Source organism: Ornithorhynchus anatinus, chromosome 2 (assembly GCF_004115215.2).
Source record: "Ornithorhynchus anatinus isolate Pmale09 chromosome 2, mOrnAna1.pri.v4, whole genome shotgun sequence".
Classification (NCBI taxonomy): Eukaryota; Metazoa; Chordata; class Mammalia; order Monotremata; family Ornithorhynchidae; genus Ornithorhynchus; species Ornithorhynchus anatinus.
The window spans coordinates 119,383,752-119,400,704 of record NC_041729.1 but is presented as its reverse complement, the minus strand read 5'-3'; the positions used below and the strand labels follow the sequence as shown (position 1 = coordinate 119,400,704).

General features: G+C 38.3%; 1 protein-coding gene across 3 annotated transcripts in view; it reads left to right on the top strand.

Moving 5' to 3' along the window:
* The window catches only part of DIAPH3 (diaphanous related formin 3), a 314,905-nt gene that overhangs the window by 182,952 nt on the left and 115,000 nt on the right, over positions 1-16,953 (top strand). For all 3 annotated transcript variants that reach the window (XM_029057148.2, XM_029057147.2, XM_039911199.1), the window contains 2 exons: positions 2,827-2,991; positions 15,261-15,396. In XM_029057148.2, coding sequence (XP_028912981.1) covers positions 2,827-2,991; positions 15,261-15,396 — 301 coding nt within the window. The remainder of the gene's footprint in view (positions 1-2,826; positions 2,992-15,260; positions 15,397-16,953) is intronic.

Below are 16,953 nucleotides of genomic sequence, written 5' to 3'. Positions count from 1 at the left end.
TCAGAATAGTAGGTCACTATATGTAACCTACTATTTTGACCATTGCCTTTTGTCCACATCTTTATGTTAATGCTGTATGCTTAAATGTAGTTTATACTACATAGGTTTGTGATAAGCTTCATTGCACATTCCATTTTGATGATCAGAAGCTATTTCTGAAATTCATATCATGTGTATTTTGCATAAAACATCTGTATTTGTCATTATGTAAAGAACTTTGTTCAATTTTGTAAATTTTGAATATCGTATTTTTGGCATATCGAGATCATTACTGTCAATTATGTGGGCTGTGTATTCTTTCTCAGCACAGTACTCTGTACACAGTAATAAATATTATTACTTCTTCAACAGCTAATAGCTCCATTAATGTGGGCTGCTCTTTTATATATTTGTGTAGCAAACTGGTTTATAAAATGTCTGAAATGCTATCAAAATTCCATAAAAATTCCATTGGTGAATAATTCCTTTTATTAATGTATAGATTTTAATACAGTTACTCTTTTAAAGCAGCTGCTTGGACTTTCCCAACATGGGCTTAACTTCAATCTAATCCATGTTATGTTTGCTTTATATTTTATTCAGTTATATTTGACATATGGCTTATTTTACAAGTTATTTTGTCAAAAGGAAGGGAACAAACTGAACTAAATGTAGCCCTGCATATTCTGTTTCTACAATTTCCTGTTGCTTCTCACTGAAAGTGTAAGTAATCTTGCTTCTAACACTGGGCAGAGTAGGCTTTTGAGAATTTGGCATAGGGATCCCATATCAAAATGAATCAATAATTTACCCCTCTTTAAAAGAAGCTCTGTGATTTGTTACAGAATGATTCCTCATGCTGTGCGACTATCAGAGTCACATTAAATTAGTTTTATGTTTTCAAAACTGACAAGAAAATTTTTCCACTGCCAAAAAAAATTGCAGCTATGTAGAATTAATTTAAACCATAGAAGGAATGGCTCAGTGGAAAGAGCCCGGGCTTGGGAGTCAGAGGTCATGGGTTTGAATCCTGCCTGTGCCACTTGTCAGCTGTGTGACTGTGGGCAAGTCACTTAACTTCGGTGCCTCAGTTACCTCATCTGTAAAATGGGTATTAACTGTGAGCCTCATGTGGTACAACCTCATTACTCTGTATCTACCCCAGCGCTTAGAACAGTGCTCTGCACATAGTAAGCGCTTAACAAATACTAACATTATTTTGCTGTATTTCCATAGGAGAATGAATAGTCTGCAAAACAAGTAGCAAGATAATGTGCTTTAAAAAAACTCCAGTTTTGATTTTTTATTTAAAAGTTAACAATGGCGAATGAAAAAATAATTTAATCCAATAGTAGATTATTTGCTGAGTACAAAATATCCCTAATGACATAATTTAATTAATTGAGCTGTAACAATTTCAGTATTTTCAAAGAGCTTATTCTCCATTTAATTCAATGGCATAAGTGCAGCTCACCTCTTAGCTATTTACAAGGATAAATGAAAAGGCGAGCTCTTTTGACTTTGCTTGTGACTGTAAATTTTCTTTATTTATGATAAATGTAATAGCACTTAGTTTTAAATTTGTCATTAGTTTATTGAAATGCAAGAAAATTGTGCAAAAGGATTACACAAAAAATCCAAGCTAAATCACATAAATATCTTGTTCTCTTTATGAAGTTAATCTTCTTAGAACTATGTATTCCTTAAAAGTTTAAATATGAATAACTATGACAAACAATCCAGCTTAACCTGAATACAACAATTTTTTGATTAACAGATGGTGGGAGGCCTTGGGAGTGGGCAACATGGAGATCACATTGATGTATATTCCCATTACAGGTTCTAAATGAATAGCAAATTGAAAGCAATGATAAACATCCAGCAGAATCAAGCAAATCAGTGGGATTTATCCCATGCCTCCTATGTGCAATGCAAAGGACTGAACCTTTGGGAGAATATGGTAGAGTAATTCCCCCTTGTGAAGAGAAAATTTTCATGTTTTTTTATTTATTTAAGTGCTTACTTTGTGCAGGCACGGTACTAAGTGCTGGGATGCACAAGCAAATGGGGTTGGACACAGTACCTTACAGTCTCAATCCCCATTTTACAGATGAGGGAACTGAGGCACCGAGAAGTGAAGTGACTTGCTCAAGGTCTCACAGCAGACAAGTGGCAGAGCTGGGAATAGAACCCATAACCCTCTGATTCCCAGGCCAGTGCACTAGCCACTAGGCATACTGCTTCCCTTACTCTTTTGTTACTATTACTATTACACATAGAACACTTATTTCAAGAGAAAATGGCAATTAGTGGAGAAAATGGAGAGAGAATTCCATACAAGATTTAAAGATGGCTAGCTCAGTATTTTGCTTACTTTTTGCAAGATGCAGGATACTGATATATCATTTCAATAGTCAGTGGCATTTACTGAGCATTTACTGAATGCACTGCATGATACTACTAAGTGTTTGGGAGAGTAAAACACATTAAGGTTGGTCGGTGCAACCTTTGCCCACCAAGAGCTTACAGCCGAAGTCTCTTTAGCAACTACTTAAAGTTATGTCAAGTGAGATCTGTACCATTTAGACTGTGAGCCCATTGTTGGGCAGGGATTGTATCTATCTGTTGCCAAATTGTACATTACAAGTGCTTAGTACAGTGCTCTGCATACAGTAAGCGCTCAATAAATATGATTGAATGAATGAATGAAGGTAATTAAAGGATTTTGATAAAATTAGGCTTGAGGAAGAACAAAGGAAGTGCTTTTTGAATTTACTTAACAAAAGGAAGGAACGGTTTAAAAACTGATTGACTTTCTAACACCTAAGTACCTTAACTGAAGTATACAGCTTTGCTGCTTATGCCAGAGAACAATGGAAGCAGCTCTACAGAATGCATGAGAACTTGGAACAGCTATGCCAGAGCATGATGAACTACTATGCGATTGATGTGAAGAAGGTGTCAGTGGAGGAGCTTTTTACTGATATGAATGACTTCAAAACAATGTTCATGGTAAAGGCATATTAACTGCAAGTTTTCGTGTCCTTTTTCTGTCATTATTTGGTTTCAAAACCTCAAACAAAGAAAATTTTGTTTTTTATGAGTTGATTTTTGTCATACAAAGTGGATATGAACCGAATTTCCTTAGAGCACTAGTGTCCTGTTTTGTTTTTACTTGGCAAGGTGAGGGTGGTGATGGGGGTATCCATGGTAATAACTTGAGATTGTTTTGTCCAGTGAAATTCTAAAAATGGCTAAAATATGAACTTAAAATGAAGTTTCACCCTGATCTTTTATTTAGATGGCTCTATTAGTCCTACAGTAACGTTTAAAAATCATTTTTTAAAAAATCTAATAGATGATTGATCAACATTTTATTGCAGTAGTGATTGCATCAGTGTTTAAAGTTTTAGATGAGTGGTCATACTTTCTCAGCTGGCATTATGTATGTTTTGTAACACTTGTGTGATTCAAAAAAAAAAGTTGCATTGTTAGGAGAAATGTAAGTTGTGCTTCTATCCCAAATTTTTTAATATTAGTAATGTTTCAACTTAAATTTTAGCTTCTGATTACTCAGAATTGTATTCCTCTAAGGTTCCTATAACATGTTAAATCAGGGCAACCTGCAAGCCAAATAAAGGTGAGGGCCTTGTTCCTGTCTTTCTCCATCTTAGGACCTTGGTAGGTGGTTCCCCCTTCATTCTCAGTTGATTTCCCCCTTGCGGAGTAAGGAGGATTTGTTTCTGACCAAATCACTCTAAGATTTTGTTTTCTCTCTCAGATTCCTGTCTGCCTCACCCTTATCAAAATATATTTCAATATTATTATCTACATATAGATAATATGGATATGTAGAAAATAATTTAGCAATAGAGCATTTATCTGGGAGATCCCTCTATTTCAAAGCCAAACTTAAAATCCATGTGAGGTTATTGTTTTCCTTGCAAAAGGACAGATGGTAATATCAATAATTGTATTTACTGAACACTCCGTGTGAGCAGGGCACTGTGCTAAGCACTTGAGAAAGGACAATATAACAACTTGTAATACCATTGATTGTTTTATCCAGTAATAGTCATAACTAAATCCCAGCTTGTGGCCAAAATCATTTAACAACTCTCATCTCCTGCACAGCCCCAAGGAATCAAAGACTCATGCCCTGTTTTCATGCCCTGTTGGGTAGATAGGAAAGGAACAGAACTCTTACTAGATGTTAAAATGATTAATTATGGATATTTTCCTTAAAACCATGCATACTGCTTAACAGTATATTTGTAGAATTGTGGGCAAGATTGTTTTTACTGCAGAAAAACCAAATAAATAGTTTCATTTTAGTGAAATAAAATTAAATGATCCCTTTATATTTCTTTTTTAAGATCCTAAATGCACCCACACCATAATTCTAATAATTGAAATTCCTCAGGACCATCTGTGGTTTTTCACCAAAAAGTCCACAGTCCTGTATTTGAGACATATAAGTAGAAATTTCATGTTTAGTCACAAAATGAAGTGGAGTTTTGATGACTAATTAAGAAACAGTTCATTTATCTACCCTTAGAATCTTGAAAGACTTTCACAGCTGGTGTCAATTCAGCAGGATTTTTTTTTGGGGGGGGGGGTAGCAAGATCAGATTTTTTCCCTTAAATCTAGTTTTAATCTTCTTCCTCCACTTCTGAAGATGGCTGCAGTAGAATGCTCCAAAACCTAGAATTTCTCTCTCCCTCTGGCCATTACTTTTTCTGGTATCTTAAAAGCTGTACAAAAACAAATACTCTGAATGTGGTGGATCAATAATGGGAATATTTAAGCTCTTAAAATCAATTGTAAAATGATGCAAAAACAAATGAATGCACCATCTGATCATTTCGATTTTTCTTGGGGGTTGCACATTTGAAATATAATTGACTCCTATTTAAATGATTCACTTCTCCATCATATCTATTCCCTAAATGAATAACCCACAATTAGGACTTAAGTAGAGTTCTGCTTAGCTAGCGTGAAACAATAGCAAGTTGAGATTTATTTTCTACATAACATTTGCAACTATACATATCCACATCTACAGGATACATTTGTAATGCTGTGGAATTTCCTCCCTCAAATATGCTCATGAAAATGGGAAATTCATTTCCATTTGTGAACTAGTTACCTCATCTGAGTTACTGAATGGGAATCTGAACATGGTGGGAGCAGAGAGGGAGTATTGCTGATTTTACTTGTGCCAACTTCCAACAACTTCTCAAACTGTTGTTCTTTATTTTCTCATGCTTATCTTCCTACTCTGCTCTTTTGGGCTTTTACCCAGTAAAGATGCAATATGGAGCTTAATGATTGAAGTTTGTGCAGTAGAGGTATAGCGCTCTCAAGTTCTGTCTTTGACTTTGACAGCATTTATTGAGCTGCTACTAGGTGAATAGTGCTGTACTATGTGCTTGGAGATCTGAAGGAGGATTAAGTGATATTCTTACCACTGAGAAACAAATGAGAGGCCAGATTTAAACAATTGGCACAAGGGAACAAGGAAGAAGTAATGAAGCAAGTAAATACTTTGTGGGCTGGAATGACTAATGGGGAAAGAGGGGACTTAAAATCAGATAATGCCTCCTGGAAGAGATGCTTTTTAAGGGATTTTGGAGGGAAGGGACATGATCTATATCTTCATCTGAAAACTAGGAATTATAATACTATCCTTTCAGCTGAGAAAATCAAAGTTAAAATATTTATGAGTATTGCAAAACATTGTGCTACAGGAGAAAGTTTATGGATGCAAAATATTAGAATGATTAACTTATTGAATTGTTTTTCACTACTTCATTTAAACAGGGATTTCTACTGGACATAGTGCAGAGTCTTTTTTGTTTTTAATCATATTTTAGTTCTTCCATAAATAGTAATACTAGGTTTTAGTACTTTGCTTTATTAAACCATCACATTCATTGTTAATCTCACCTGCAGGATGGATGGTAATTTATTTGCTTCTCGAAGTGGATAAAAATGAATAGTTTTATTCCCATTTTTGGTAAGCATTCAAAAAATAGAGAATAATATTCATTTTATAGAACTATAGTATTTTCATTGTAACATTTCCTATAAATGAAATGACTTGCTTAAGATCAAAAAATAAAAATGTATTAGCCTCCAATGCCCACTGTCCTAAGCCTTTTTTTCTATAATTACATATATAAATATCTAGCAATCCTTTAGCTAGATATTTTATAGGTAGCTAGATTTATATATACATATATATATGTATATTATAATATATATGTGTGTCCCTCATTATTGAAGAAGTCACCATGAATGGTGAAATTGACTTATTAGTGAATGTATGCCTGAGGAGGCCAATATAGGAGCCACAATCCTGGATGTATTGGGCACACAAAATTGATGTTGCCTTTTCATAATGATTCTGATGGCCACTGTTATATGATCCTTTCCAAGATCAGTACCACAATCATAATATATGGTCTTTTCCAAGGAGTCAATGTTGTAGTTATTAATAATTCAGGATTGATTATAGGTCTATCAATCAATGGTATTCATTTAGCACATACTGTGTGCAGAGTACTGCAGGAAGTGCTTGGGAGAGTACAATATACTAGAGAAGGAGTGTGGCTCAGTGAAAAGAGCGTAGGCTTCGGAATCAGAGGTAATGGGTTCGACTCCCGGCTCTGCCACTTGTCAACTGTGTAACTGTGGGCAAGTCACTTAACTTCTCTGTGCCTCAGTTACCTCATCTGTAAAATGGGGATTATCTGTGAGCCTCACGTAGGACAAACTGATTACCCTGTATCTTTCATTCATTCAATAGTATTTATTGAGCGCTTACTATGTGCAGAGCACTGTACTAAGTAAGCACTTGGAATGAACAAGTCGGCAACAGATACAGTCCCTGCCGTTCGACGGGCTTACAGTCTAATCGGGGTGCTTAGAACAGTGCTCTGTACATAGTAAGTGCTTAACAAATACCAACATTATTAGAGTTGGTAGCTATGATCCCTGCCCAAAAGAAGCTTACAGAGGGGAAGACACATTTTAAAATAAAGTTATAATTAAAAATAACTCACAACACTTCCTTCAAAGAAAATGTGAAATAATGTGCTCCACCAGAGAGCAAAATGTTTCTCCCAAAATGTAGATATCAACATAGTTCTCAAAATACTAAATCTTTCTTTAACATTTTTGTATGCTAGAAATTTTATCCTGTTGCTTTAGTCAATCAGTAGTATTTACTGAACATTTACTCTGAGCTACACTTTGAACTATGATGAGTACAATTGAATTAATAGACATTATACATGCACTCCAAGAGTTTCTACTCTAGTTGGGTAAACAAACACAAAAATAAGTTTCAGGAAAGGGGAAGAACAAGAGAGTTTTATATCTATCTATCTATCTAAAAATATATATCTATATATATGTGTATATATATATATGTATGTGTGTGTGTATGCGTGTGTATGCATGCATGCTATGGTGGGAGGGTGAGGGAAAGTATCCAATTGATTAGGTGATGTAGAAGTTGTAAAGTGGCAGTAGTGGAGAAGTAGGGAGGGGAGATGAAAAATTAATACAGCAAAGCCTCCAGGAAGAGTTGTGATTATCAATCATTAAATCAATCACATTTATTGAGCGCTTCCTATGTACAGACCATTATACTAAGTTGTTGGAAGAGTAAAGTGTAACAGACACATTTCCTGCCCACAGTGAGTTTACATATCCAGGGGGAGATGTGATATGTGTATTAATATAAATAAATAAATTGCAGATATGTACATAATTGCTGTGGGGCTTGCGGGGGTGGATGAATAAAGCAGTCAAGTTAGTACAATGCATAAGGTTGTGAAAAAAAGGAAAAGAGTACTTAGGGAAGGCTTCTTGGAGGAGATGTGCCTTCACTAAGGCTTTGAAGGCAAGGAAAGTAATTGTCAGATATGAAGAGGAAGGGTGTTCCAGGCTGTAGGCAGGATGTGGGCAAGAGGTCGGCAGCGAGATAGACAAGATCAAGATATAGTGTGTAGGCTACTATTGAGTGAATGATTTCTCCAACGGAGCTGGTGTAGAGAATTGAAGGGGATCCAGAAGTGAATTTTGAAGGACACCTAGAGTTAGGGGGCAGAAGGCAGAGGAGGAGCTTGTGAAAGATACTGTGAATGAGCAGCCAGAGACATAGGAGGGGAACCAAGACAGGACAGTGTCAGTGAAGCTGAGATTTTATAATGTTTCCAGGAGAAAGGGATGGTTGACAGAATTGAAAGCAGGTGAGAGGTCGAGGAGGATTAGGATGAATTAGCTTATAGACTGTGAGCCCATTGTTGGGCAGGGATTGCCTCTATCTGTTGCTGAATTGTACATTCCAAGCACTTACTACACTGCTCTCACATAATAAGCGCTCAATAAATACGATTGAATGAATAAATGAACGAATTCGCTGCTCTTGTATTTAGCAAGAAAGATTTCATTTGTGGCCTTTGAGAGGGTGGTTTCTATAGAGGGAAAAGGATGGAAGCCAGATTGGAGAGGGGTCTTGGAGAGAATTGGAGCAGATGAACTTGAGACAGTCGGTATAGTCAACTCGCCCAGGAAGTTTGGAAAGAAATGGTAGGAGGAAAATGGGGCAATAATTGGAAGGAGCCATGGAGGTCAAGTGAGGATTTTTTTAATATAGGGGAGATATGGACATGTTTGAAAGCAGTGGGAAGCCATTGGACAGCGGGAAGTTGAAAATGACATTAGGGATGGAAGAAGGTAAGGAACAAGGTTGAATGTGCAGTTGAAGGGAATGGATTTTGAGAAAAGGCAGAAGAGCTCCTCTTGTGATACTGCTAGGAAAGATGGGAGAGTTGAAGAAGGGGTGTGAGAAAGGGGCAGGGGAGATTTTAAGGAGGTCATACCTGATAGTTTCAATTTTCCCAATAAATTAGGTGGCCAGATCATTAGTGGCAAGAGATTTGGGAGGTAAAGGGGACAGGGGTTTTGAAGAGGAGGTTAAACATCTGGAACAACTGGCAAGGGCAGTGGACATGGGTGTCAATAAGGATAGAGGAATAAGTTGATGGATAAAGGAGAGTGCAGAGTTAAAGCACGCAAGGATAAACTTGAAGTGGATGAGGTAGCTCTGATATCTGGATTTCCACCAGTAAGTGTTCTGCAGCTTATTCACAAGAGCCAGCAGGGTGGACTGTGGAGGTGATCAAGGGCTGTGGGTTAGTCGTATAAATTAAGGAAGGGTTAGGAGAACAAATGAATTGAGTTCAATAGAAAGGGTGGTGTCTAGAGTGTCAATTTGGTCATTAAGTGAAAGTAGTTTGGATATGTTCAAATGTTTTGAACAATGATTCATGCAGCAGAATGAAGTATTGGAGTGGGGAGAGACAGGAGGCTGGGAGGCCATTGAGGAGGCAGATACAGAAGCTAAATGGGGCATGATGAATTGAGAAAATTTGATGGGATCTTAAGATTTGAGGGTAATACCATACCACAGATTCGTGGGGAGGAGATGGCTAAGTGGGAGGCAGCTGAGGCGGTTGTAGTCAAAGAGAGGGATTTCAGGGTTGGTGAAGGTAGAGATTGTTTCCTGGCTAGAGATGATGAGATTGAGTGTGTGTTCAAGTCGGTGAGTGGCCGAATTGTGGAGCAGGTGGTCAATGGAGTAGAAAAGCAGCATGGTGTAGTGTATTGGGCACAGGCCTGGGACTCAGAAGGTCATAGGTTCTAATCCTGGCTCGACTACTTGTATTTTATGTGACCTTGGGCAAGTCACTTCACTTCTCTATGCTTACTACCTCATCTGTAACATGGGGATTGAGATTGTGAGGCCCCCATGGGACAGGGACTGTGTTGAACCCAATTTGCTTGTTTCAGCGCCAAGGTTTAGTATAGTGCTGGCACATAGTAAGCGCTTAATAAATGCCACAGCTATTGTTACTGAGGAGTGATAGAACATGGGCAGCAGAAAGGTCATCAGAAACATCGATGTGATATTGAAGTCCCCAAGGATCAATGTAAGGATGGAGAAAAATAGAAAGATTGTGAGAGAGAGACTAAAATAGTTCAAAAAATTGGAGAAAGGGGCCTGATAGGAGGAAGGAGGCAGTAGATGACTGTAACTAGTATCTGGAGTGGATGTTAGAAACCGATGATATGGGCTTTCAAGAAAAGAAAGGGATGGGGGCAGTGGAATTTTGCGAAAGTGGCATACGGGTGTGAGAAGGAAGCCAACACCTCCTCTTTCCCAGTGAGTGTAGGGGAGTGGGTGAAGATGAATCACAGCAGGGGAGATTGTGCCTTCTAGGGAGAGCCAGGTTTAGTGATTGGGTTACAAACAGATCAAGGATGAAAGAAGTGGTTTTGAAGATGGGAAGAGTAGTAGTCTGCTAGAGGTGAAGGGGAGGGTGATCCAGGCAGGAGAGTGGGCATAAGCAATATGTTGGAGCGGGGGTGGGCGGTGAGAGAAATGAGAACAAAGTACAGTGAGTTAGAGGAATAAAGTAATATGCCTTATTAAAATGAAATCACAGAAAAGGTACCCATCAATTGATTCCATGTAAGGTTAATCAGTCGTATTTACTGAGCACTTAATATGTTGCAGATCACTGTTCTAAGTACTTGGGAGAGTACAAAAGAATTAGCAGACACATTACCTGCCCATGGTGAGCTTATAGTCAAGAGTGGGAGAAAGACATTAATATAAACAAATAACTTAAAATATATAAAAATACATAAGTGCTGTGGTGTTGGGTGTGGGAAGAACATTCATTCATTCAATAGTATTTATTGAGTGCTTGCTATATGCAGAGCACTGTACTAAGCACTTGGAATGTACAATTCGGCAACAGATAGAGACAATCCCTGCCCATTGACGGGCTTACAGTCTAATCCGGGGAGACAGACAAAAACAATAGCAATAAATAGAATCAAGGGGGTATACATCTCATTAACAAAATAAATGGGGTAATAAAAATAAATACAAATGAGCAGATGAGCACAGTGCTGAGGGTAGGGGAAGGGAAAGGGGGGAAAGGGGACTTAGCTGAGGGGAGGTGAAGGGGGGGCAGAGAGGGAGCAGAGGGAAAAGGGAAAGCTCAGTCTGGGAAGGCCTCTTGGAGGAGGTGATCTCTCAGTAGGGCTTTGAAGAGGGGAAGAAAGTTAGTTTGGCAGAGGTGAGGAGGGAGGGCATTCCAGGACAGCGGGAGGACATGTGCCAGGGGTCGACGGCGGGATAGGCGAGAATGGGGGGACGGTGAGGAGGTGGGTGGCAGAGAAGCGGAGCATATGGGGTGGGCAGTAGAAAGAGATAAGGGAGGAGAGGTAGGAGGAGGCAGGGTGATGGAGAGCCTTGAAGCCTAGAGAGAAGTTTTTGCTTTGTGCGGAGGTTGATAGGCAACCACTGGAGGTTTTTAAGAAGGGGAGTGACATGCCCAGAGCGTTTCTGCAAGAAGATGATCCGGGCAGCGGAATGAAGAAAGACTGGAGCGGGGAGAGACAGGAGGAAGGGAAATCAGAGAGAAGGCTGACACAATAATCCAACCAGGATATTATGAAAGCCTGTACAAGTAAGATAGCCGTTTGGGTGGAGAGGAAAGGGCGGATCTTGGAGATATTATAAAGGTGAGACCGGCAGGTCTTGGTGACGGATTGGATGTGTGGGGTGAATGAGAGAGCTGAGTCAAGGATGACACCAAGGTTGCGGGTTTGAGAGACGGGAAGGATGGTCATACCATCCACAGTGATAGGGAAGTCATGCCAGAATATCACATCCAAAGATCACAGATTGAAGAGTATAGGCAGTGCAAAAGGGAGAGCGAGCCAAGGAAAAGAGCCTTAATCAGGGAGGGCTTCTTGGAGGAGGTATGACCTTAATAATGCTTTGAAGGTAGAGGGAGTGGTGGTTTGGAATATATGGAAGGTAGGAGGTTTCAGGCTGGGGGAGGCAGTGGGGAAGGAGTCAGTGGCAAGATAGATGAAATTGGTGCATAGTGAATAAACTGATGCTAGAGGAGTGTGTGTGTAGTAGATTAGGTGAAGTAAGATGGGGTGAGATGATTGAGCGCTTTAAAGCCAATGGTAAGAAGTTTCTGTTTGATGCTTAGGTGGATGGGCAACCGTTGGAGGTTCTTGAGGAGTAGGGAGATGTGAACTGAATGTTTTTGTTCAGTTTTGAACAAAATGTTTTGAACAATGATTCATGCAGCAGAATGAAGTATTGGAGTGGGGAGAGACAGGAGGCTGGGAGGCCATTGAGGAGGCAGATACAGTAATTAAGGCAGGATAAGATAAGTGCTTAGATCAGCATGGTAGCAGTTTCAATGGGGTAAGAAAACATCTCTAGGATTTACCATCAATGATATCTAGTATTTTAGTCAATATTGCTTATTTAAACTCCTTTGTGCAGAGATCTGTACTAAACACTTGCCAAATGGAATTAGAATCCTTCAGTTGATAACATTTGAGTACTTACTGTGTGCAGAGCTCTGTACTAAGGTCTTGGAGGATTACAGTATAATAGAGTTGGTAGACATGTTCCCTGCCCAGAATGAGATTACAGTCTGAGATGAAAATTTTCATAATTTAGGTCCTTCAGTGCTTATAACTAAGAATCTGAAAGCTGTTAAAAATTAAGATGAACTGTTGCAGCATGGCCTACTGGATAGAGTATGGGTTTGGGAATCGGAAGAACCTAGGTTCTAATCCTTGCTCCACCACTTGTTTGCTGTGTGACTTTGGGCAAGTCACTTTATTTCTCTCTGCCTCAGTTACCTCATGCATAGGATGGGGATTAATACTGTGAGCCTCGTGTGGGACAGGGACTTTGTCCAACCTAATTAGTTTATATCTACCCTAGCGTTTAGTACAGTGGCTGGCACATAGTAAGTGCTTAACAAAGACAATAAAAGCAAACAAACAAAAAAGAAGGCAACGTCCCCACCCTTAACAAGTTTTGCTCTTCTCTGTACATTCTGAGAAACATTGAGCCCTGATCAACCACCTCGGTTGACATTCCCCTTTTAGAGTACAAGGTCACTGTGGTCAGGGACTATGTCCACCAACTCTGTTTCACTGTACTTTTTCCAAGCATAAGTTCAGAGCTCTGCACATAAGCAGCACTCAATAAATACCATTGATTAATTGCTTCCCTTTAGCCCAATAGTTTCTCATTCCAAGCACATCGACATTTATTGCTTTACCCAATCATGAGTGCTTAATCTGTTAAGGCAATATTAATCCTCACTACTAATAAAGGAACTTAAAGTCATATAAGGGGCAGGAATACCGCAGGAAAAAAATATTCATGTCCTTTACAGTACAAAATCTTTAACATGGACTGGAGTCCAACATGGACATGGAGTCAAACATTACAGTTTGACAAATGTGAATGGTGATTTTTAGTCAGTACCTTCATCCTTACTTGTAAGCAGTGGTTAGCAAGACCCTCAGAAGCATCTCAGCTCACTGTAAAGACTTCTCTCTTCCCCCTTCTTGGGATCCAGTTTGGCTCCTCATACTCAGCTCTTTTACAACTTTTATTTCTAGGTTTCCCTCACTTTCCTTAATAGTAATGATGATACCATCATTGTTAAGCACTTATTATGTGCCAAGCACTCTTCTAAGCACTGGGATAGACAGTGCTTAGAACAGTGCTTGACACACATTAAGCACTTAACAAATACCATCATTATTATACAAGGTTATCAGGTTGTCCCACATGGGGCTCACAGTCTTAATCCCCATTTTACAGAAGTTTTCCCTTCCTTGGCTGAGTGTCCTCTATGACCAGTGAGAAGCAGCATGGCTTAGTGGAAAGAGCGTGAGTTTGGGAGTCACATGACATGGGTTCTACTCCTGGCTCCACCACTTGTCTGCTGTGTGACCTTAGGAAAGTCACTTAACTTCTTTGTGCCTCAATTACCTCATCTGTAAAATGAGGTGAAATAAAGGGATTTCAGGATTGGTGAGAGTAGTGATTGTTTAGTGGTTAGAAATGATGAGGTTGTGGGCACTCAAGTTGGTGAGTGAGCAGAGGATCAGTTGAGTAGAAAAGCATCATGGTTTAGTGGATAGAGCACAGGCCAGGAACTCAGAAGGTTGTGGGTTCTAATCTTGGCTCTGACTCTTTTCCTCTGCATGACCTTGGGCAAGTCATTTCACTTCTATGTCTCAGTTACCTCATCTGTAAAATGGGGATTGAGTCTATGAGCCCCACGTGGGAGAGGGACTGTGTCCAACCAAATTTACTTGTATCCACTCCAGTTCTTAGGAAAATGCCTGGCCCATAGTAAGCGCTTAACAAATATAATAACAATAATAATAATAATGGCAGAGACAGGCACTAACATAAATTACATATAGGGGAAGCAAGAGAGTATAAGGATATGTGGGTTGAGTATTAATGCACTTAGGGCATCCAGACTTGAGTGCATGAATGACACAGACAAGAGTGGCTAAAGGGTGGGATACGAAAGGTCAGACAGAGAAGGTGTCCCGGAAGAGATATGGTTTTAGTAGGACAAGGTATCCACAAGGTGCTAGTAGGTTAGAGGACGTGGCGGCAAGAGAAACTAGATCGAGGCACAATTAGTAGCTTATTGTTAGAGAAAAGTGTTAAGACTGATTGTACTGGAAGAAGAGCAAAGTTCAGTAGGAGGAGGAGGAGAGATAAATGCCTTAAACCTGATAACGATGAATTTCTGTTCAGTAGAGATATGGGTGGGCAACCATTAGAGGTTTTTAAAATGGGGAAAAACTTAATTTTTCTTTTAAAAAAATGTGGGCAGAATAATGAGCTCTGGACTGGAAAGGAGGGAGGTAGTAATGAGGGTGTTATAGTCAAGGTGGATATGGTAAATGCTTGGTTCATGTGATAGCAATGTAGATGGAGAGGAAGAGGTGGATTCTAGAGATGTGAAGATATATCTGACAGGGTTTGATTACTGAAGTATATGCAAGTTTAAGATGAGAGATGATTCAAGGATAATATCTCTGTCCCTCTGTTTCATCATCTCTAGTTCTTCCTCTGACCTATACTGTATGACTTGATATTTTTCCTTTTTATAAAGTTGTTAAAATTACATTTATATTAAATATATATCATTTTTGTTTTGGACGTAACTGGGAACACATCAGAATAGGAAGTTTTCCCTTCTTTGGCTGAGTTTGCAAGTAATGGTTCATTAATTATTTTTATAACCAATTTCTATTTATCTTGCGAGTTTTTTAAAGTAACATATATATATTAATGAAAATATATATTTAAGGTCAATTTTATTGTTAATTTTTATAGCAAGCAATAAAGGAAAACCACAAAAGAAGAGAAGCAGAGGAAAAAGAAAATCGGGCCAGAATAGCCAAGGAGCTAGCAGAAAAAGAAAAATTAGAGCGTCAACAAAAGAAAAAGCGATTGTTAGAAATGAAAACAGGTAAGTTATGTTGAATTTAACTACTTATATAGAAAATGATTTTGAAACTGTATTTAGTCATATGATTTCCTCCATGCATGTTAAGAAGAAATGCAAGATTATTTTTGTAATCAGGGCTAGTTGGTTTCACCAGATAGACAAAGGTTGGAAGCATCAGAGAAAAGCCACAGATACATGCCTAGGTAGGGAAGTTTCTCCTCTCCTCTGAAAGGGCTTACTCAGAAGGGGCAAGAGGAAAAAGGAGGCAGGGATATCGAATCCCTGTTGTAAGCTACATTCAAGAGACATGAAATAGTAGCTTGAGACAGCCCTGCTACCCATCTCTTCCTCCTTTCTTTTGTCCTTTTTTTCTTTTCTTTTTCTCTGATTTTATTTATTGCTAGACTTCATTCCCCACTTAATAGCCCCTCGCTTGTTTTGTTTTAAAGTTACAAAAATTATGCAAAAGGTGGAGCAACTTGGAAAGGTAGACTAACATAATTGATTTCTGTCATTTACATTTTAACGGTGCTTTTCAGAAAATTTTTGTTGTGTTTTCTTTCATAGTAGTATTTGTTTACTTTTCTAATCTTAATTTATGCCATTTAGTGGTTGTGAGTTTCTTCAAGTTCAGTTTATAAATCTTTATATTAAGGGATATTAGAGCTTTCCAGCAAACTACTGCTGATTCATCTCAATTTAAAAACTACGCTACAGAAGATGCTCTTATGCTTATCAAGAACATTCATTTTCTATTTCTCAGGTATTGCATTAATATTAGATTAAGGGAACATGCATGCCAACTCTGTGCTCTCCTAAATGCTTAGTACAGTGCTCTGCACTTAGCTTTCCATAAATACCATTGATTTATACAGGGAACTAAGGAAATTATAGTTCTATCCTCATTTCTCTTTTTCAGTATCTCAAATATATGAAACTCTTTTTTGTACACCAAAAACAATTTTACTCTGACTACAGAGGACTGAATAGTTCTCTAATTAGAATTCAGGAACATTTGTACTAAAATGGCAGAGTTGGCAGTTCAATACTGCAAAGCCTCCCAGTCCTCTTCTGAAGTAGATTAAGATGCCTGCCTGGTTTTTTTTTTTTTTTTTGCCTTCTCCTCTTTTTTTGGTTTCCTTTGTTTTAAATCAGACATTTAAAGTTTAATAAAAGCAACTTGGTCCCTGGAATTGATTGCAAAGTTTCTTTTAGACAAGAAAAATTATCAAAAATAAATGCTTGTGCTACCTGCACCTGAGGAGATAATGAGAATTCATTATAAATGTAGAGCGAAATTTTTGAGTTCAGAAAATGACCATTAGAATAATTTATTGTAAACAAAAAAATTTATAACTACATGAATTTAACTTTTCATATAACCAGATTTTTGACTCATTTGCTATCAAGTTAACCCCAAATTACATCAGGAATTTTAACTGAATTTGGCAAAGTGAATTTGATTAGAAGACCTTCATATTAAAATGTTATGATAATGCTGTATAACATAACTATAAGTCATTTCAAAAGGATCAGGGCAACAGCAGTTCACATAATATATGAAATTCCAACAAATAT